Genomic DNA, 16,609 nt, shown 5'->3' with positions numbered 1-16,609 from the left:
ACGTCTTATGCAAAATGTCTGATACATTTTGAAAGGGCTTGCTAAGCCACTTGTCATTGTCCATAAGTACCAGAAATGAGAGTCAGACTTGCATTTTCTAAGAGAAATGAGACCTGTGTTTCTCTGGACTTGTCCTCATGCTCTGGGCCTGGTAGTGTAGATCTGTCATCCCATATACTTGAGGGTAGAGGTGTTGAGGCAGGAGGATTACAAGTTTGGGGCCAGCTTGAACTACAGAGTGAGTTCAAGGCCAGCCTGAGAAACTTAGTGAGATGGCTGGAGTGTGGCGCATTGGTTGCTGCTTGCTTAGCATGTGTGAGGTCCTAAATTCAATCCCTTGTAAATGAGAGAAGAGGAGAGGGAGGGAAGGAGGGAGGGAGGGAGGAAAGGAGAGAAGGAGGGAGAGAGAGGGGGAGGAAGAAAAATAAATGAAGGACATAATGCATAGGGAAACCTTTGCTTCTGGGGTCAGGACTCCATATGGTGCAGAAGTTGAGTGGAGAGGGAGGTGTTTACTGAGCGCTCAGCAAGCAGAGGCAGCCTGGCGTTTTGCTTGCAAACCTACAGCTTTTATTTGTGAGTCCTTGCCATGAGTGGGCCAGCATCTCTCTGCAGTCTGCTCCTTGTCAAGGTTTACAGCAGCCATTAAGTATCTCTCCTATGAGGTCCCTTCCTGAAATAGCTCTCTGGTTGGGGACTCTGGGTGTGTTTGTGACAGGGCTGTATGAATGCCTTGCTGGCCTGCAGCCAGCACAGAGGGCGCCCAGCTCTGGCTGAGTCAGAGCCCAGTGTACATCCAGGGTTTATTTTAGTGCTGGCAAACCCACCCAGGGGGCCAGGTTCTGACCTCTGCTGTTGCTGTTGAGCTTTCTGCAAGCAGAGGGCACTCAGAACTGCCCCATCCTTAGCCACACTTTCTGTTTGTGTTCCCTTGTCTGCCTAGCATTTGACAATTAATTAGGCATGGTAATTACCTGCTTTAATTTCATGATTGCACATCCTATAATTACCCCTAATTCTGTAATAGGGAAGTTCATGTACACAAAGGCAATGGATGACGGAGGTGACAGGGCTTGCCATATCTGCAGCTGCCATTGCTCACTGTGCCTGCTAGGCATGGCATCTCAGGACCACCTAGTGAGCCTGCCTTGCACCCCATTCTGCAGGGGAAGGAGCTGAGCCTGAGTGAGGTCCTGTCCTTAGGGTTGCAGTGTGTGTGCTGGGGATGCAGCTAGGCTGGGGGCTCAGGCTTTCCCTGTGCACAGCCCCGTGCCCAGTTCCTCTGTCAACCTGCCAGCCAGCCTGATGTCCCACATGCTTTGAGCTAAAGAGGCTGTGTTGTGCTTGGCATACTTTTGACCTGGAGCTTCACCTGCCAAAGCAAACTTGCAGATCCTTACTCTCTTTTCCTGACTCCCCTCCCGTCCCCTACTGTGCACGTGACTAACACTTGACAGATGTGTTGATACAGGTATCATGAGAAGACTTATGCTATTAAAACATTTTAAATGCCATATTCTGTAGGTATTTTAAGTGTTTGAAGACCATCTGTCTATTTAAAATATGTCTCTGACTGACCTTGAAAACATACTTAATATCTGTAAGTTTTTCTGTCTGTATGAGCAAAATCCATATGGTGTACTGGTGGCTCAAGCATACAGGCAATGGCCAAGAGTTGTCTCCCTACCTTAGTTGCCATTTGTAGTGAGTCTTTCTCTGTTGTACTAACCAGCTCCCAAATCAAGACACAGAGACTCATTAATTATGAAAGCTTGGTCGATAGCTTACATTTGTTTCTAATTAGCTCATAAATTAACAGATTTCTGTTACTCTATGTCCTGCCATGTGGCTTGTGGCTGTTACCTCTTGTATGTCATGCTTCCTCTAGCCTTCTTCTTCCCAGCATCCTCTGTGCCTGGAAATACTGCTTAGCTATTAGCCATTCAGCTTTTTTTTTTCTCCAAAGATTTATTTATTTGTCATGTATACAGTATTCTGCCTACATGTATGCCTGCAGGTCAGAAGAGAGCACCAGATCTTATTACCGATGATTGTGAGCCACCATGTGGTTGCTGGGAATAGAAACCCAGGACCTCTGGAAGACCAGCCAGTGTTCTTAACCACTGAGCCATCTCTCCAGTCCACCATTCAGTTCTTTATTAAACTAACCAGAGTGGCACATCTTCACAGTGTACAAAAAAGATTATTATACAACAGCACTTTCCCTGCAGGCAGGAGACAGTGAGCCCTAGTGCTCACCCCAGCAGTACCCACTGATTTTATTTCCTTCTGTTGGGTCAAGGAGATGTGTGGTTTTATCCCTTGTTTAAAACAGAGCTTGGTTATGTGGAAGAGACTGGCTTTTCATTTCCTCCAAGGAATTTTGTCTTCACGGTTCAAGTTAAGGAAAGTAGGCCAGTCAGACTTAATTTGGGTGGAGGAGCCCTTTAAAAGGAATGAATGAATGAATGAATGAATGAATGAATGAATAACCCTAACAGTTTTCAGCATATGCATGCTTAATCCTGTGGTGTAGAATTCATGAGCAAATCAGCTGTACCTCAGGTTTCCCAGGCTTGGATGCCAAGCAGGTTGTTGGGGATTGTCTGTTAATAATCTGGAGGATTTTGATTCTATCATTAGATCCTTAGATCCAAGGGGAGAAGTGTAAGTGAGAAGGTGAAATTAGGGGCTCTTCTGGCAAGAACACATTGTTGGTCTGGGATCCTAGAGACCCCTGTGAGCCCTAGCCATTGCAGTGGAGCACTGGAGTAGAAAACTTGGGACACTGAGGAGAAGACAGCTCTGGGCTCAACTTCTTCATTTCCCTATTTTCTGGGCAAGTGGCATTGCCTCTCTGAGTCTATGTCTTCATCTTAAGAGGATGTTGCCCCACCACATGTCTTGCAGCTTCATGTGAGGACAAGAGGAGAGGTGTGTACCTGGTATAATGCCCAGCTCATGACAGGTGCTGAGTGCTGAAGGTCTTGTGTTTGGTTGTAGTTTGTTATTTCTCTTCAACCTTGGGCCTCCCACTCACTGAGTTCAGAGGCTCATTTCAGAGCTGAAGGCTCCACCCACATATGTGTGAGGTGCTGAGGTGAGCCTATCATGGGTAATCCATGCAGCCTTGGCACTCTTTCTGTTCCCGTCTATCACTATCCTCCAGGTATAGCAACAGTGGCTGCCAGAAACGCACCCTGGATACCAGCAAAAGCAAGGGTATGTTTACAACAGGATCCCCAGAGCCTACTCTGCCCTGAGACTCTCAGCCATCAAGTCCTCTGCTCCTAGAGACTGCTGCTGACTTGGCTTGGCAGCTTGCAGGCAACATGAGCAGCAAAGACATTATGTTTTGCTTTTGTCTTTGCTGTTGGAGATGAATCAATAAAAACCTAGGAGGAGGGCCAGGCTTATGGCTTAGGGTCTGGCTTCAGATTTAAAGAATGTGAGGATGCACACCAGGGCTGCAGCTCATGTCTGAGGTCTGTACTAGAGACAGATTGGAGAGTCCTGGGTGGAAACACAGGGCCTGTAGAACTGGGTGTGGCTGCCTGTGGGTTAGGGGGGACTGCCAAGCATCCATGTAGAAGGCTCAAGAGAGCAGGGAGAATAGTAAGTATGCTCTTGCTTCCTCTGAGTAAAAAGAGAGGCAGTTTCTAAATATATATTATGAAGAATGCAGTGAGACTGTGACTCACAGTAGAGATGTTTGTTCCTATTGGTCTGTTCTTGAAGATGTAGGGATCCTTGCTTCATATGAAGTTTAGTAGTCATTACATGGAGACTGTACCCTCTCTATAATTCTTAGGTGGAATGATGTTTTAAAACACATCATCTGGGAGCAGTGGTACACACCTTTAATGCCAGTACTCAGCAGACAAAAACAGTAGGATCTTTGTGAGTTTGAGGTTGGCCTGGTCTACACAGCAAGCTCAAAGCCAACCAGGTACAAATGGGGAAACCATTCTCCAAAAAAAAAAAAAAAAAGCCTCCCATTTCTTAGAGTTCCTTGCCAATTAGCTGTGCTGTGTCCTGGCAGGTGCTGAGCCCATAGTAGCATTACCAGGCAGTGCCCCAACTTGGCTGAGATAAAGTTATGTCCCTGCATGTGCTTAAGGTCCCTGAATATGGCTTTCTGTTATGTTGGGCCCCTCAGCAGTCTAGAAGATCTTGACCTCATTCCTCTTGTCCAAAATCAGCTCCCCTACTGTGTGCTGGCCTGCTATGTGGTGGTCAGCGTGATCTCAGTCCTGTGGGATTTGCAGAATTGTTGTCCATGGGGCAGCTTGTAAGAGCCACATATGTGAACAGGGAGATGCATCCCTGCTGTCACTCAGACTGGTGGGTACATATTGTGCATCTGGGCTCTCCTGTCACTTGCCTCACTGACTTTTTCCTGTGCCCATTGTTGCCATCAGTGCCACCATTTTGTGTCAGGTGCTTGGTGCCCAGTGGTGTGAAGCAGATGTGGCCCCTGTGAGAACAGAGTGATGCAGCAACTGCCCTTGTGAGGATGACCTAAGAGGCTTGGGCTCAGTCTGTCTTCTGTCTCCCTCATTGGCAGGTCTACATCCGGATAAAGGACGATGAGTGGAATGTGTATCGACGGTACACTGAGTTCCGAGCATTGCATCACCAGCTGCAGAACACATTCCCACAAGTAAGGGCCTACAACTTTCCACCCAAAAAGGCCATCGGAAACAAGGTATGCATCTGGGGGCCATGTCACTGCTGCCAACCAATCTGTCCTTGGACTGTACTCACCACAGAAAAGCTATAACGTTAGGAAAAACAGAGGAGGAAATAGCCACCCAAGGGAAGGGCAGTCTTCCTAAGGGGGGGCCCACCCCCCTTACTTCACCAGGATAGCTTCCTATGAAGCACCAGAGAGCCAGTGTGCTTGGCTCAGTAGGCTGTGCCCTTCCAGTAGGTACACTCAGCATCACCTGTGTTGTGTGAATGCATCAGAGACAATGGCAGACACAGGCAAGCTTGGCTGTGGTCTTTACATGATATTTTTAAAAACAGACCAGTAAGAGGGTTCAGAGGGTAAAAAAACTCATGGCACAAGCCTGTCACACTGAGTTTAGTTCCTGGAACTCAGGTTAAGGTGGATGGAGGTTTTCTGTGTATGCACATATATGTGTGGGCACACATGAGTAAACATGCACACACACAAATATGCAATTTACAAAATTTTAAAAAATGGTTGGGGGGGTTGTCTGGAGAGCTGGCTCAGTCATAACAGTTCTTGCCATACAAGCCTCAGGACCCAAGTTCGGCTCCCCAGCACCTACATAGAAGTGTGACATGTACCTATAATCCCAGTGCTAGGGAGACAGCTCACTGGCTAGCCAGCCTCGCTTATTGGCTAGTTCCTGGTCAATGAGAGACCCTGTCCCAAAAACCAAGGTAAACTCAAGATTGTGCTCTGGCCTCCACATACACACGCACATGTGTGTACACAAACCTACACATAGACACACATGCACACACAGAGAATAAGTTGGCATCTGGGTTGGTCATGCCTGCTGACTGCTGTTCTGATCCAGTATTTTCCCTGGTTCTAATCACTGCTATCATGATATTCATTCATGTGCATGGTGGTGAACCAGACTGTCTCAGAGAGGTTTCTTTTATCATGGCTACTTGTCGTGAAGGTAGATGCCCTCTATTGAAAATGTATCATTAGTCACCATGCAAAGGACTGGGTAAAACTGAAGAAAGCAGACCCACATCTGGATGCAGTGTGCTCAGACAACTGCCCCAGCAGCTGGCCTCATGCACACCCTCTTGCCAGAGAGTGGAGACATTTCCCCTCCTTGTTGGCACTTTATGCTGCTGAGGGAGACTGTGTTCACAGCCCACCACCATGTTGCTTTTTTTGGCCTGGCTTAATTAACCTGGAGTGACATACGGGCACTAAGGAGTCACCAACTCCATGGATGATTCCAGGTCATAGCCATCTGGGACCATTGGGAATCAACTGGGAAGGAGGCACATCTCCAGCTACAGGATAGTAAATGTCCAGTCAGTTGCGGGCCGTTCAGGACCCTTGAGGACCTGAAAACAACTGGGGATGGTACTGGCAAGGACTCTCTATAAGGCTGGTTCTCAGCATGGGCTGCCAACCAGGACACTGTATTCTCAGCTTTTGGTCCTCATTAGAGACAGTAGCCTCATTACTCTGGCCCTTCATCTTTCACATCCTCTTGTCTTCTCTGATTCAAATCCCTCCTCCTCTTTTGATTCCAGTGGTCTCCCAACTCAAGATCCTTAATTTAATCACATCTGCCAAGACCATTTGTCACAGAAGGGTCTAGGAACTAGCTCAGCCTACCACACTCTTATATGGCTAAGAGTGTTCTCTGAGGCTGAATCAGCTCCTTCTTTATCTCCTGCTTCTTTACTCTCCCCCCCCCCCCATTTTATAAACCTCCATTGAGGCAAGTCCACCAAGAAGTCAGCAACCAAGGGATGGGGCTTCTGGAGTTCAGTCACTGTCATAGTTAGGGTTTCTGTCACTGTGAAGAGACACCATGACCACAGCAACTCATATAAAGGAAAACATTTAATTGGGGCTGGCTTATAGTTTAGATGTTTAGTCCATTATTGGTATGGTGGGAAGCATGGCAGCGCACAGGCATGGTACTGGAGAAGGAGCCGAGAATTCTACATCTTGATCCGAAGGCAGCAGAAGGAGACTGAGCAACACTGGGTGTAGCTTGAGAATATGAGACCTCAAAGCCTGCCCCCACAGTGACACACTTACTCTAACAAGGCCGTACCTCTGTCACTCCCTATGGACCAAGAGTCCAAATACATGAGTCTATGGGGGCCATTCCTATTCAAATCACCCCAGTCATTTAGAATGATCAGTGGCCATCCTAGATCTGTCCTGTGTGGAGCGGGTACTTGGATTAGATTTCCTCTTTTCAGTGGTCCATATATGGCCCCTTCATGCAGGAGAAGCTCCACCCCTGCTAGCAGAGTGGACTTTTACCTTCCACACTCAGGTCTGTAGAGCAGACTTTCTCTCACTTATTTATGCGTAAATGAACATGGGCTTGAAGGCTACTACCTTGGATAGCCTGGCCCAGTGATAAGCTGAGTGGTGACCAGATGTCTAGACCAGTTTCCTATAAATACAATATACCCAACTGCCCCCCAGCCACAAGTTCATCCCTAAACTGGACCGTGCCTTTGCTCGATGGCTAGTTGGATGGTAATCTTTACCTGGCACGAGGTTGGGGCATACACACTTTCCCTTAAGTCCACTTCAGCTTATATCAGGAAATATTTGGGCAACTTCTTCAATTTCCAAGAGAGGATGAGTCAGGGTATAGACGGTCAGTGCTCACCAAGGCCTTCACTGAACTCAGTTAAAGGTCAAACTTGAGCAGATTCACCTGGGCCCAGTACCTTAGAATATGCTTTGGTGTCTTGATGGCAAGATTTCTAGAAAGCTTGAATATAAATTGCCCAGAAAAGTCACCATGTTGGGATCTTTTCTTTGAAGGGTGTATTTCAAAGGTGACTCACTTGTTAGTTTGGACCATGAAGAAAAATCCATATGTGACATCTTTGGGGTGACTGAGTCATGGGCTCCCAGTCACTGTGAGCCTTGGCTGTTAACTGACTCACTCCTGAGCTGACTGGTGAGCTCCATTTGGGGACTATGCTACATAGCCTGTTTTATGTGCCACATGAGTGTCTGTGTGCTTCCCACACAGTGCCGTCACTGGTGACAGTGACTAGAGACTGTGAGGCAGTGGGTCTCAGCAGGAATTCTCCAGCTGAATTCTAACAGCAGAAAACTTGCTAGTCAGCTAGAGGCAGCTCTCCTTCCTCTTCCTGAAGGGTGGGTTTTTCAGGATGTGCAAAGAGGCCAGGCAGACTAAGCCACATATGTGGACACTGACTACAGGATGCCTCTGCAGAGTGAGTCTGGGCTTGGCAGAGATTCCATGCCAGTCCTACCTATTACAGTTCAGCGAGTGGATGGGAACCAAGAACCATAGCCCTTCTGAATGTTCACCTGGCACCAAGGTGAGGCAAACTCCTTTCAGCTTGTTAGAGAAATCGTTCCTTCAAATGCTCACTAAAAACACATTTGAAGACAGTGGTGCTGAACTAGGTATGCTCTTCTGCTGAACTCACCCCATGCAGTACCTGGGCCCTGAGAGGGATGTGTGAAAGTAGAACTGGTCATCTCAAAGGACTTGAGGCTAAAGAATACTTCCTTGTAGCACATGTCCCAGATTCTGGGATATTGTGCTAGGTGCAGGGAGATTAAGATGCGTGAACTAGTGGGCTCTGCCATCTAGCTGCTGACAGACTTGCAGGGAAAATGTCAGTAGTCACTTCACACCAGGCCACTGTGTCTGGGGCAGCGAGGAAGGGAGAGGAGCTGTGCAGGAGGCCAATGCTATAGGAGCCAGCAGGACCTTCTGGTGACGGGTTTGTTAGAGGAGCCAGTGGAAGCCATTGGGGGTTGTAGATCTTCAACCTGTATCAGGTTGCTGTAGCCCACACAGCAAAGGACCATGGGAGGGCCAAGAGTTAGAGGCCAGCTTAGGCTACATAGTGCAACCTTGTCTCAGGAAAACAAAGTACAACAAAAGAGAAAGCTTCATAATCTTCAAAAGCAGTTATGCCAGAAGACAAAAAGGAGCTGTGTGATATTTGGAGACAACCTTCCCAAGTAGCCGGACGCAACTGGCTGTTTCCCCACTTCACCCCTGTCCGGCTGAGCTGGAGAGCCCTGTTTTTATGCCAAGCCCACTGCTTTCCTAATTGACATGAATTACAAGACACTTGACTCTGCCTGGCATTTGATCTTGTCTACAACGTTTCTGGGACTGTTAGATTGCTTGTATATCATTATTTAATCTCCCCCTCCAGCTTGCAAGGCCTTCAGAATATACTTAACCTGTGTTCCATCTGCTGGTTTTGTGCTTGTTTTTGGACAGCTGATTAAAATGGCACCAGAGAAGAGCCCTTCTCGGCTCTTATTCTCTTCTTGAGTAATTGAGAATAATTGCTACCTTCCCCTCCAGTGTTCCCATTCATATGGAGGGCTGGGTATCACAATCTTTGGCATGCTGGGAAAAAAATATGTGTATTTCCAGTGTCTCTGATTCCTGGCACTTTAGTTATTTTCATGGGCCCCAATTTTCTGGGTGGCTCAATAGCTGTCTTCCTCTATAGCCAAGGACTTCTGCAGAAGGCATGAGATCTAGGGGCAGAGTGTAGGCCTCATTCAGGTCCTTTCCACTGTGAAATACTAGCTGTGTAACTTTGGGCAAGTTGCATGGTTTCTGTGTCAATCAGCACCTGGCAGCGTGCTGACAGCTCGGGTTCTTGTGGGCATGCAGTCAGTGCAGGCTTCACAAACCACACTGGTATAGCTCAAACCCCCAATGCCAGCTTTAAAACTGGTCCAGAGGGAATCCACACTAATTTGGCTTCTGCTGTGGTTTGACTATGAGATGTCCATGTGTCCGTCCACGCCCCGATCCAGCCCCTGCCCAACACCAAGGGCTCATGTGTTTGAGCACTTGGTCCCCCAGTTGGTGCTGCTATTCTAGAAGGTTGTGGTACCTTCAGGAAGAGGTAGGTACTTGGGGATGGACTAGACACTTGAGTGTCTGGCTCTGCCTCCTGACAGTGCACTGTGACAGCCCATCTCCTGCTTCCCTGCCTTCCCCACCATTTCCCTTAAGGTGTCATTGTTACTGCTGTAGGTGATTTACCCCAGTAAGAGGAAAGTCATTACTGTTTTGTTCTTTAATCTCTCTGCCTTGTTGAGGAATGGCTGTTGTTCTGTTTGTTGGGGCAGGTCTTCCTATATAGTATACCATGGCCTAGAGCTCACTCTGTAGCCTAGGCTGGACTGGAGTAACCCCTGAGCTTTCAGATACTGAGGGTAGGGATTCAGATGCACTGCACTCCAAGCTCTGTTGTTCCATTTTAAGCTGGGGTATAGCTTCCAACCTGAAACTTCTGTTTGGAGCATTTCCCCACAATGAACACACCCTAGAACCCTTGCAAGCAACAGTAGGCCAAGACAGGTCCCAGCACCAGGAACGTCTTTCGGTCACTCTCTCTATAGGACACCACAGCCCTGGTCCTGATTTCTAAAGCCATAGATTGTCTGAGACCTGAGAAACTCATGTGAAGGAATTCTGAACCTCAAACTCGCTTGCTTTTTCTCTCCATACCATAGCTGTCAGACTCCTCCATGCTGCTGCATGGGTACCTACTGGTTCCACTTCATTGCTGTATAGTATTCCATTCTGTGACGATACCATAGTTTAAGTATCTTTTCTGTCTCTAGAAGCTTGGATGACATTGGCTAATTATAAATCACACTGTGATTAACCCTCTACCTATCTTGTCTCCTTTCTGGAGACAAGAAGTTGGAGATGGAATTGCTAATCAAATAGTGTGTAGATATGCCTTTTTCATTGTCAGTTTTTGAAATAGGACCTCCCTCTATAGCCCAGGCTGGCCTGGGGCTTGTGATTCTTCTGGCCCATGCCTGCTCAACACTGGGATCACAGGCATGAGCCACCACACTCAACTAGTTTGGTTCTTTGAAAGCTGGGAAAAGGAAGGAACTCATAGGATAAGAAAACCACCCATCTTCCCACCACCTAGAAAAACAATCATGCTCATTTTGTCCTATCTACTTCTAAGCTCCTAAAAAAGTACTTCAAAATTTTCTGATAGTCCCCAGAGTACACAGAAAGCTGTAACGAACAAGTACATATCACCATCCAGATGGAATGAATGTTAATGTTTAAAAATTAAACATCATAAATACAGCTGAGTTCTCATGGAAGCCCCCATCCCAGAGGGGAGCAACATGGAGCTGTTGGTTCCTTTGCATTTTCATGGTGGGATTATAAAAGTGTTTTCTTTTTATGACTCTGCATAAATGATGTCACTCTTTACAAATCCCTTCCCAGCTTGTATTCTTCAGTAGAATTACAGGATTTTTGATGTAATCATTTAAACACTGCCCTCCCCTTTCAGATAGTGCCTCACTATGCTGTAGCCCACATTGCCCTTGAACCCATGATTCCCCTGCCTCAGCCTCCTGATTTCTGGGATTATAGGCATACACCACCATGCCTGTTTGATCACTGTAGCAGAGACATCCAATGCCCAACCACCTCCCCATGTCTTCTTGAGACTCAGTTTCCCTAAGTAGGCCTAGGCATGAGGCTGCTGGCTGATGAGACATTCATGTCTTCATTCCACGGTTGAACTCCTGCCAAATTGATCCCTAAGGTAGCCTCACTTGTTCCCTTCAAGTGGGTGGAGGCAGGTCCTATCCTCTCAGCGGCAACTGTTTCATTTCTGTTTTGCCAACACTGGGTCCAGGGCTTCATCCTCCCCAGATTCCCTCTGACGAGGTGACATCAGCTGTTCAAATGTCCTTATCTTTGTTTTACCTTGTAAGCCTATGAGCACGTGGTCATTTTTCTGCTGACAAGGCCTTGTTCCTGGGTCTGGGACTTGTGTCTTACAGGCGTCACCTTTAGTCTCCACAGTGCTTTACTTGTCTCCTTTATCCCTGGGACTCATATCTCACCTCCTCCTGTGTGTACTGTGTCTACCTCACTTCCTGCATGCCCCCCCCCCAATGTTGTCATGAATACTTATTCACATGCCTGCTTCTGTGCCTGCCAGTCTGTCAGCCTAATTGAAGAGCCTCCCCTCCCCTCTTGGAGGAGCAGGACTTCTCAGGAGCCCATGCACCCCTGGAGGCTTGCCTATGTCTCATACAACTGGAGGACAGATTTGTACTTCTCTGCATGGAGGAGCATTAGGCCCCAAATTGTGTTCTTTGTGTGTGCATGTATATGTACAAGTCCATGGACGCCAGAGGTCAACTTTGAGTATCATTGCTCAGGTACTACCATCTTGTTTTTTGAGACAGGGTCTCTCACTGACCTGGTTCTCATTGGTCAGGAGGACTAACTGTCTGGTGAGTGCCCTAGGGATCTACTTGTCTGCACCCCTGGTGTTATAAACATGTGCCACCGTGTCAGCCTATTTTATATGGGTCCTGCATACTGACTCAGGTCCCTGTACTCTGGAGGCATTTCTGCTCACAGCCACAGCCATCTCCACAAACCCAAATCACGTTCTTTAGTGAACATTATTTAAAGCAATGCCTGGGTGAAGACCCACCTGTATTAGCCAGGCCTCTCTAATGGAACACAATGTATAGAATATATATATATATATATATATGGATGGATGGGGGTGTATGAGGATGGCTTAGAAGCAGTGGTTCAGCTACTCCAATAATGTCTGCTTACCAGTGGGATGTCCAAGAATTCAGTAGTTGTTCAGCCCTTGAGGCTATATATCTGAGCTGGGCTTCAGTGTATGCCAGAATCCTGAAGAAGTATATTCTAACACCAATGAAGGAATGGACTTTGCCAGTGAGAGTGAGGGCAAGCAGAGAGCAAGAACTTCCTTTCCCATGTCTTTATATAGCAATGGTTCTCATTCTATGGGTTGCAACCATTGTAAAACATATTTCTGATGGACCTAGGAACTGAGGACACCACTCAGTATCAAAATTACAGTTATGAAGTAGGAATGAAAATAAATGTATGGTTGGGGATTCCTAAGACCATCACAAATATGATGGTTGTGATCCATGGTTTGAGTACCACTGTTATATGGGCTGCTACTAGAAGGTATGGCCCAGATTAAAGGTGTGCCTTTATGCATTCAGATCCAGATAGAAGTGAGTCTTCCCACTTCAAATGATTTAATTAAGAAAAAAATTGCAGCCGGGTGGTGGTGGCACACTCCTTGAATCCCAGCACTCGTGAGGCAGAGGCAGGTGGATCTCTGTGAGTTTGAGACCAGCCTGGTCTACAAGAGCTAGTTCCAGGACAGCCTCCAAAGCCACAGAGAAACCCTTTCTCAAACCCCCTCCCCCACAAAAAGAAAAAAAAATTGCTCATGGGTATACCCAATCATTTGAATTTTAGTTATTTCTGGATATCATCAAGTTGACAACCAAGACTAGCCAGCACACCACCCTTCCAGTTCTCTCCTGGAATGGCTGGGGAAGTGATGCATCTTGAGTAGCAGGGGCTTTTTCTGGAGAGTTGTTTCTCTTGACTGGGTCACAGAAGCATTAAACTCAGCCCCCAGAACATTGTAGTCATTTAGTTTCCTGGGGCGTCTGCCTTCTGAGGGAAAGTGCAGTTCTTTTTTATAATGAGTTTTGAAGCTTTTTTGAGTCCAGTGCCTGATCCTCATAAGCTGCTGAAAATGGAACTGTTTTGAGTCACAGAGGAGACTTTGATCTTGCTCGTGGTTCTCCCCATGAACAGGCAGCCTTCGTCCTATTAGCAGAAGTAAACAGAACTCAGTTCACATCAGCAGGGCTGGCCTAGTAAGAATGGCAGCTCCTGGTTGCTAACCATGCACAGGCACTGCTCACAAAGCCATAGGCCCATGTGCGTACTCTCATTTAATCTCCTCAGCCTCCTGGTGGCCACACCTCATACAATAACACCTGCCCCCATTACACATGAGCCCTCCCTTCCTGTCTTGCCTCAGGACCTTTGCACACACACTTTCTGCATCTGATCCATGCCTCCCATGGTGGGTCTTTCTTCTCTGCCAAGTTTCAACTGGAGTCCTCCCTGCTCAGAGAAGTCAACCCCTTGAGTATCTTGTTTTACTCTTAGTAGCTTTAGTCTGACTGTACATTCAGTTTGTTTCTGTATACAAGGGTGCCTATGTTCCAGGAGAGAGACACAGAAGCTTCAGCAAAGGATGTAGTTTGCACTTTAAAGATGTCACTGCCAGGTAGATTATGGGGTGACTGTAAATGGAGAATGAAGTTCCTGCTAGATTCAGGATGGGGTTGGCATGTACAAAACCTAGGAGGCCATGCCAGAGCAAGCTAGCAAGAGTCCTTGAAGGCTGAAAGGGAACTTATAAGGCAGGGACAACTTGGTGGAACTGATTCCCTCAGGAAAGTCAGATCCATACTGACGATGTTGGTCTCAATGTAAAGTCCAGAATGGTACTGTGGACAGAGTCCCAGGACAGAACTTAGCTGGTGACCCAAAGGCCACATCGTTTCAGAGATCTGGTTTGTGTCTCACAGTAAGGACAGTGACACTGACAGATATGGAAACTCATAGTGGCAACTGGGGGACATGGCTCTGCAGCAACCAAGCAGGGCATCCTCTTGAACTTACATTTTCTGTGACAGCCGTTGGTCATTGCCCAGTACCCTGCATCCTTCCCAGGCATGAGCCCATCTGCCCTGCTGCTTTCACAGGCTTCACTCTTCTGTGACAGCTTTTGAATCTTGTCACCCTAGGGGTTCAGGGCAGGCTTCTTGGAAGGAATAATTTCTTTTCCATCTGAAGTTTTGCTGGTTTATTATTTAGAGACCACATTTTACTGTGCAGCCCAAGGCAACTTAGTGAGAATGTACTGACTTTGGGTAAGAGTCTGACTTCAGGAATGGCTGGATTGAGGCATCCAGAGCAGTTTCTTTGTTGGGTACTCACTGACTCCTGCTTGTTGGCTGATGGTTTCTTGCTCTGCTTGCCTTTTTCTAAGTTAGCTTTTTTTTTCTTTTTTTTTTTTTTTTTTTGGTCAGGTATGATCCTTCTCGGGAAAACATGACCTCCCTTTTTGGCTCATTTTCTACCAGTGAAACACCACAAGCAGAAGGAGCAGTTGCTTTCATGATAGATTCATGCTGTCCTGTGCCAAGCCAGGCTCAGTCACAGTAACAGAGATCAGCCAAGTCATGTTCATGAATAAATCCTGCCTAAACCATGCTCCTTCACCCTGTTGCCTGTCACTTCTTTGTTGAGGAGCTGCTGTGTCAGCCTGTGTACAGCAGGCAACTAACTACATAAGAGCTGTGCTCCCAAAGGCTGGGGAAGGTGCTCATACAGATGATCCTCAAATATTTCTGAATGTCATAAAGTGGTTGTGTCTGAGGTATGTTGACAGGGTGGCCCAAGTGATAGTGTTGTCAGAAATGGCACAACATTGAATTTCTTCAAAACACAGATGCGACTTAACCAGTGCTCTATTATTCTGAAGAGACTCCATGACCACAGCAACTCTTATAAAAGAAAGCATTTAATTGGAGCTTGCTTACAGTTTCAGAGATTTAGTCCATTTGAGGAGTATGGCAGCATGTAGGCAGACATGGTGCTAGAGAAGGAGCTGAGCATTCTACATCTTGATCCACCTTCACTAAAAACACTATCCTCTTCCCATTGAATTGTCTTGAAAACTTTATGGAAAGAAAACTCAGCTGAACATAAATGTGAGGGTGTCCTTCTGGGCTTTGATTTCTTCTTTATGTGTCTAAATGTTTATCCCTCTGCTGGTTCCCTGCTGTCTTGATCACTGGGGGGCTTTGTAGTAAGTTCTGGAATTGGGAATTGTGAGTTCTCCCACTTAATTCTTTTTCAAGATTAGTTTGGCTACTGTAGATCCCCTAAGTATATATGTGAGTTTTAGGGTAATTTCTGGGATGGGGGAAGCAACTGGACTTTGAATAGGTATTGTACAGAATCTGTAAATGAATATCAGACTTCATTGTCACTGTCAAGTTAATAAGATAAATATGTCCCCATTTGTTGAAGTCTGTAATTTCTTCTAATGATCTATAGTTCAGAGTTTGAGGCTTATGCTGCCTCTGTTCAGAGGCCCATAACTGGGTTATCACCAGGCACAATTGTGGATGCTTCAGCAGCTGAACCTGATGTGTGCCCACCCCATTCCAGGAGTGGCTGTGCCTGCCTCTGACACCATGGCTGTACATAGGAAGTGAGAGCTGTTTGAGGAACTATACTGCTGCATCAACAGCATCATGGTGGTGAACTGGAGCTGTCTGGGGTCTGGGGTGTAGCTTAGTGGTAGAAGGCTAGTACAGCATGTGAGGACTGAGTGAGAACACTGGCTTTGCAATAAGTAAGTGACTACCATTAAATAATAGGAGTGTGTGTGTGTGTGTTAATGTTCTTTTGCTATGAAGAGACATCATGACCATGGCAACTCTTATAAAGGAAAACATTTAACTGGGGCTTACTTACAGTTTCAGAGGTTCAGTCCATTATTAGAATGGCAGGAAGCATGGCCACATGCAGACATGGTACTAGAGAAGGAGCTGAGAGTTCTATCCTGGTTGGAAGGCAGCATGGAGAGAGCACTGAGCCTAGCTTGGGCTTCTGAAACCTCAAAGCCCACCAGTGACACACTGTCTCCAAGGCCACACCTCCTAATCCTTTTAAATAAAATTGTTCCCTAAGCATGCCCCTATGGGACATTCTTATTCAAACCACTACAGTGCATGTCTGGAGTGATGCAAAAGCTCCAGACAGGACCAAAGAACTGCTGTGCTTGCTTTCGTCTATCTCTCCTCTTGTCTTGAAGAGACATCTTGGTCTCTCTTAGGTTCAGCAAAACAGGGGCATCTCAGGAGATTAAGAGAAAGCAGGCTTAAGGACATCCTCTCTAGTCCCCAGCACCAAGGCAGGGTTTCCTCTTTAATCATGTTTTCCTGTGGCTCAATCATTGGGCCCCT

The 16,609-nt window shown here is 46.7% G+C and overlaps 1 protein-coding gene across 4 annotated transcripts in view; it reads left to right on the top strand.

Moving 5' to 3' along the window:
- Snx29 (sorting nexin 29) overlaps nucleotides 1–16,609 on the top strand; it is a 402,905-nt gene that overhangs the window by 358,908 nt on the left and 27,388 nt on the right. For all 4 annotated transcript variants that reach the window (XM_027424771.2, XM_027424770.2, XM_035447582.1 and 1 more), the window contains one exon: nucleotides 4,568–4,708. In XM_027424771.2, the coding sequence (XP_027280572.1) occupies nucleotides 4,568–4,708 (141 nt within the window). The remainder of the gene's footprint in view (nucleotides 1–4,567; nucleotides 4,709–16,609) is intronic.

This window comes from Cricetulus griseus, chromosome 7 (assembly GCF_003668045.3).
Source record: "Cricetulus griseus strain 17A/GY chromosome 7, alternate assembly CriGri-PICRH-1.0, whole genome shotgun sequence".
Taxonomy (NCBI): domain Eukaryota; kingdom Metazoa; phylum Chordata; class Mammalia; order Rodentia; family Cricetidae; genus Cricetulus; species Cricetulus griseus.
This window is presented reverse-complemented; position numbering and strand designations above follow the sequence as displayed.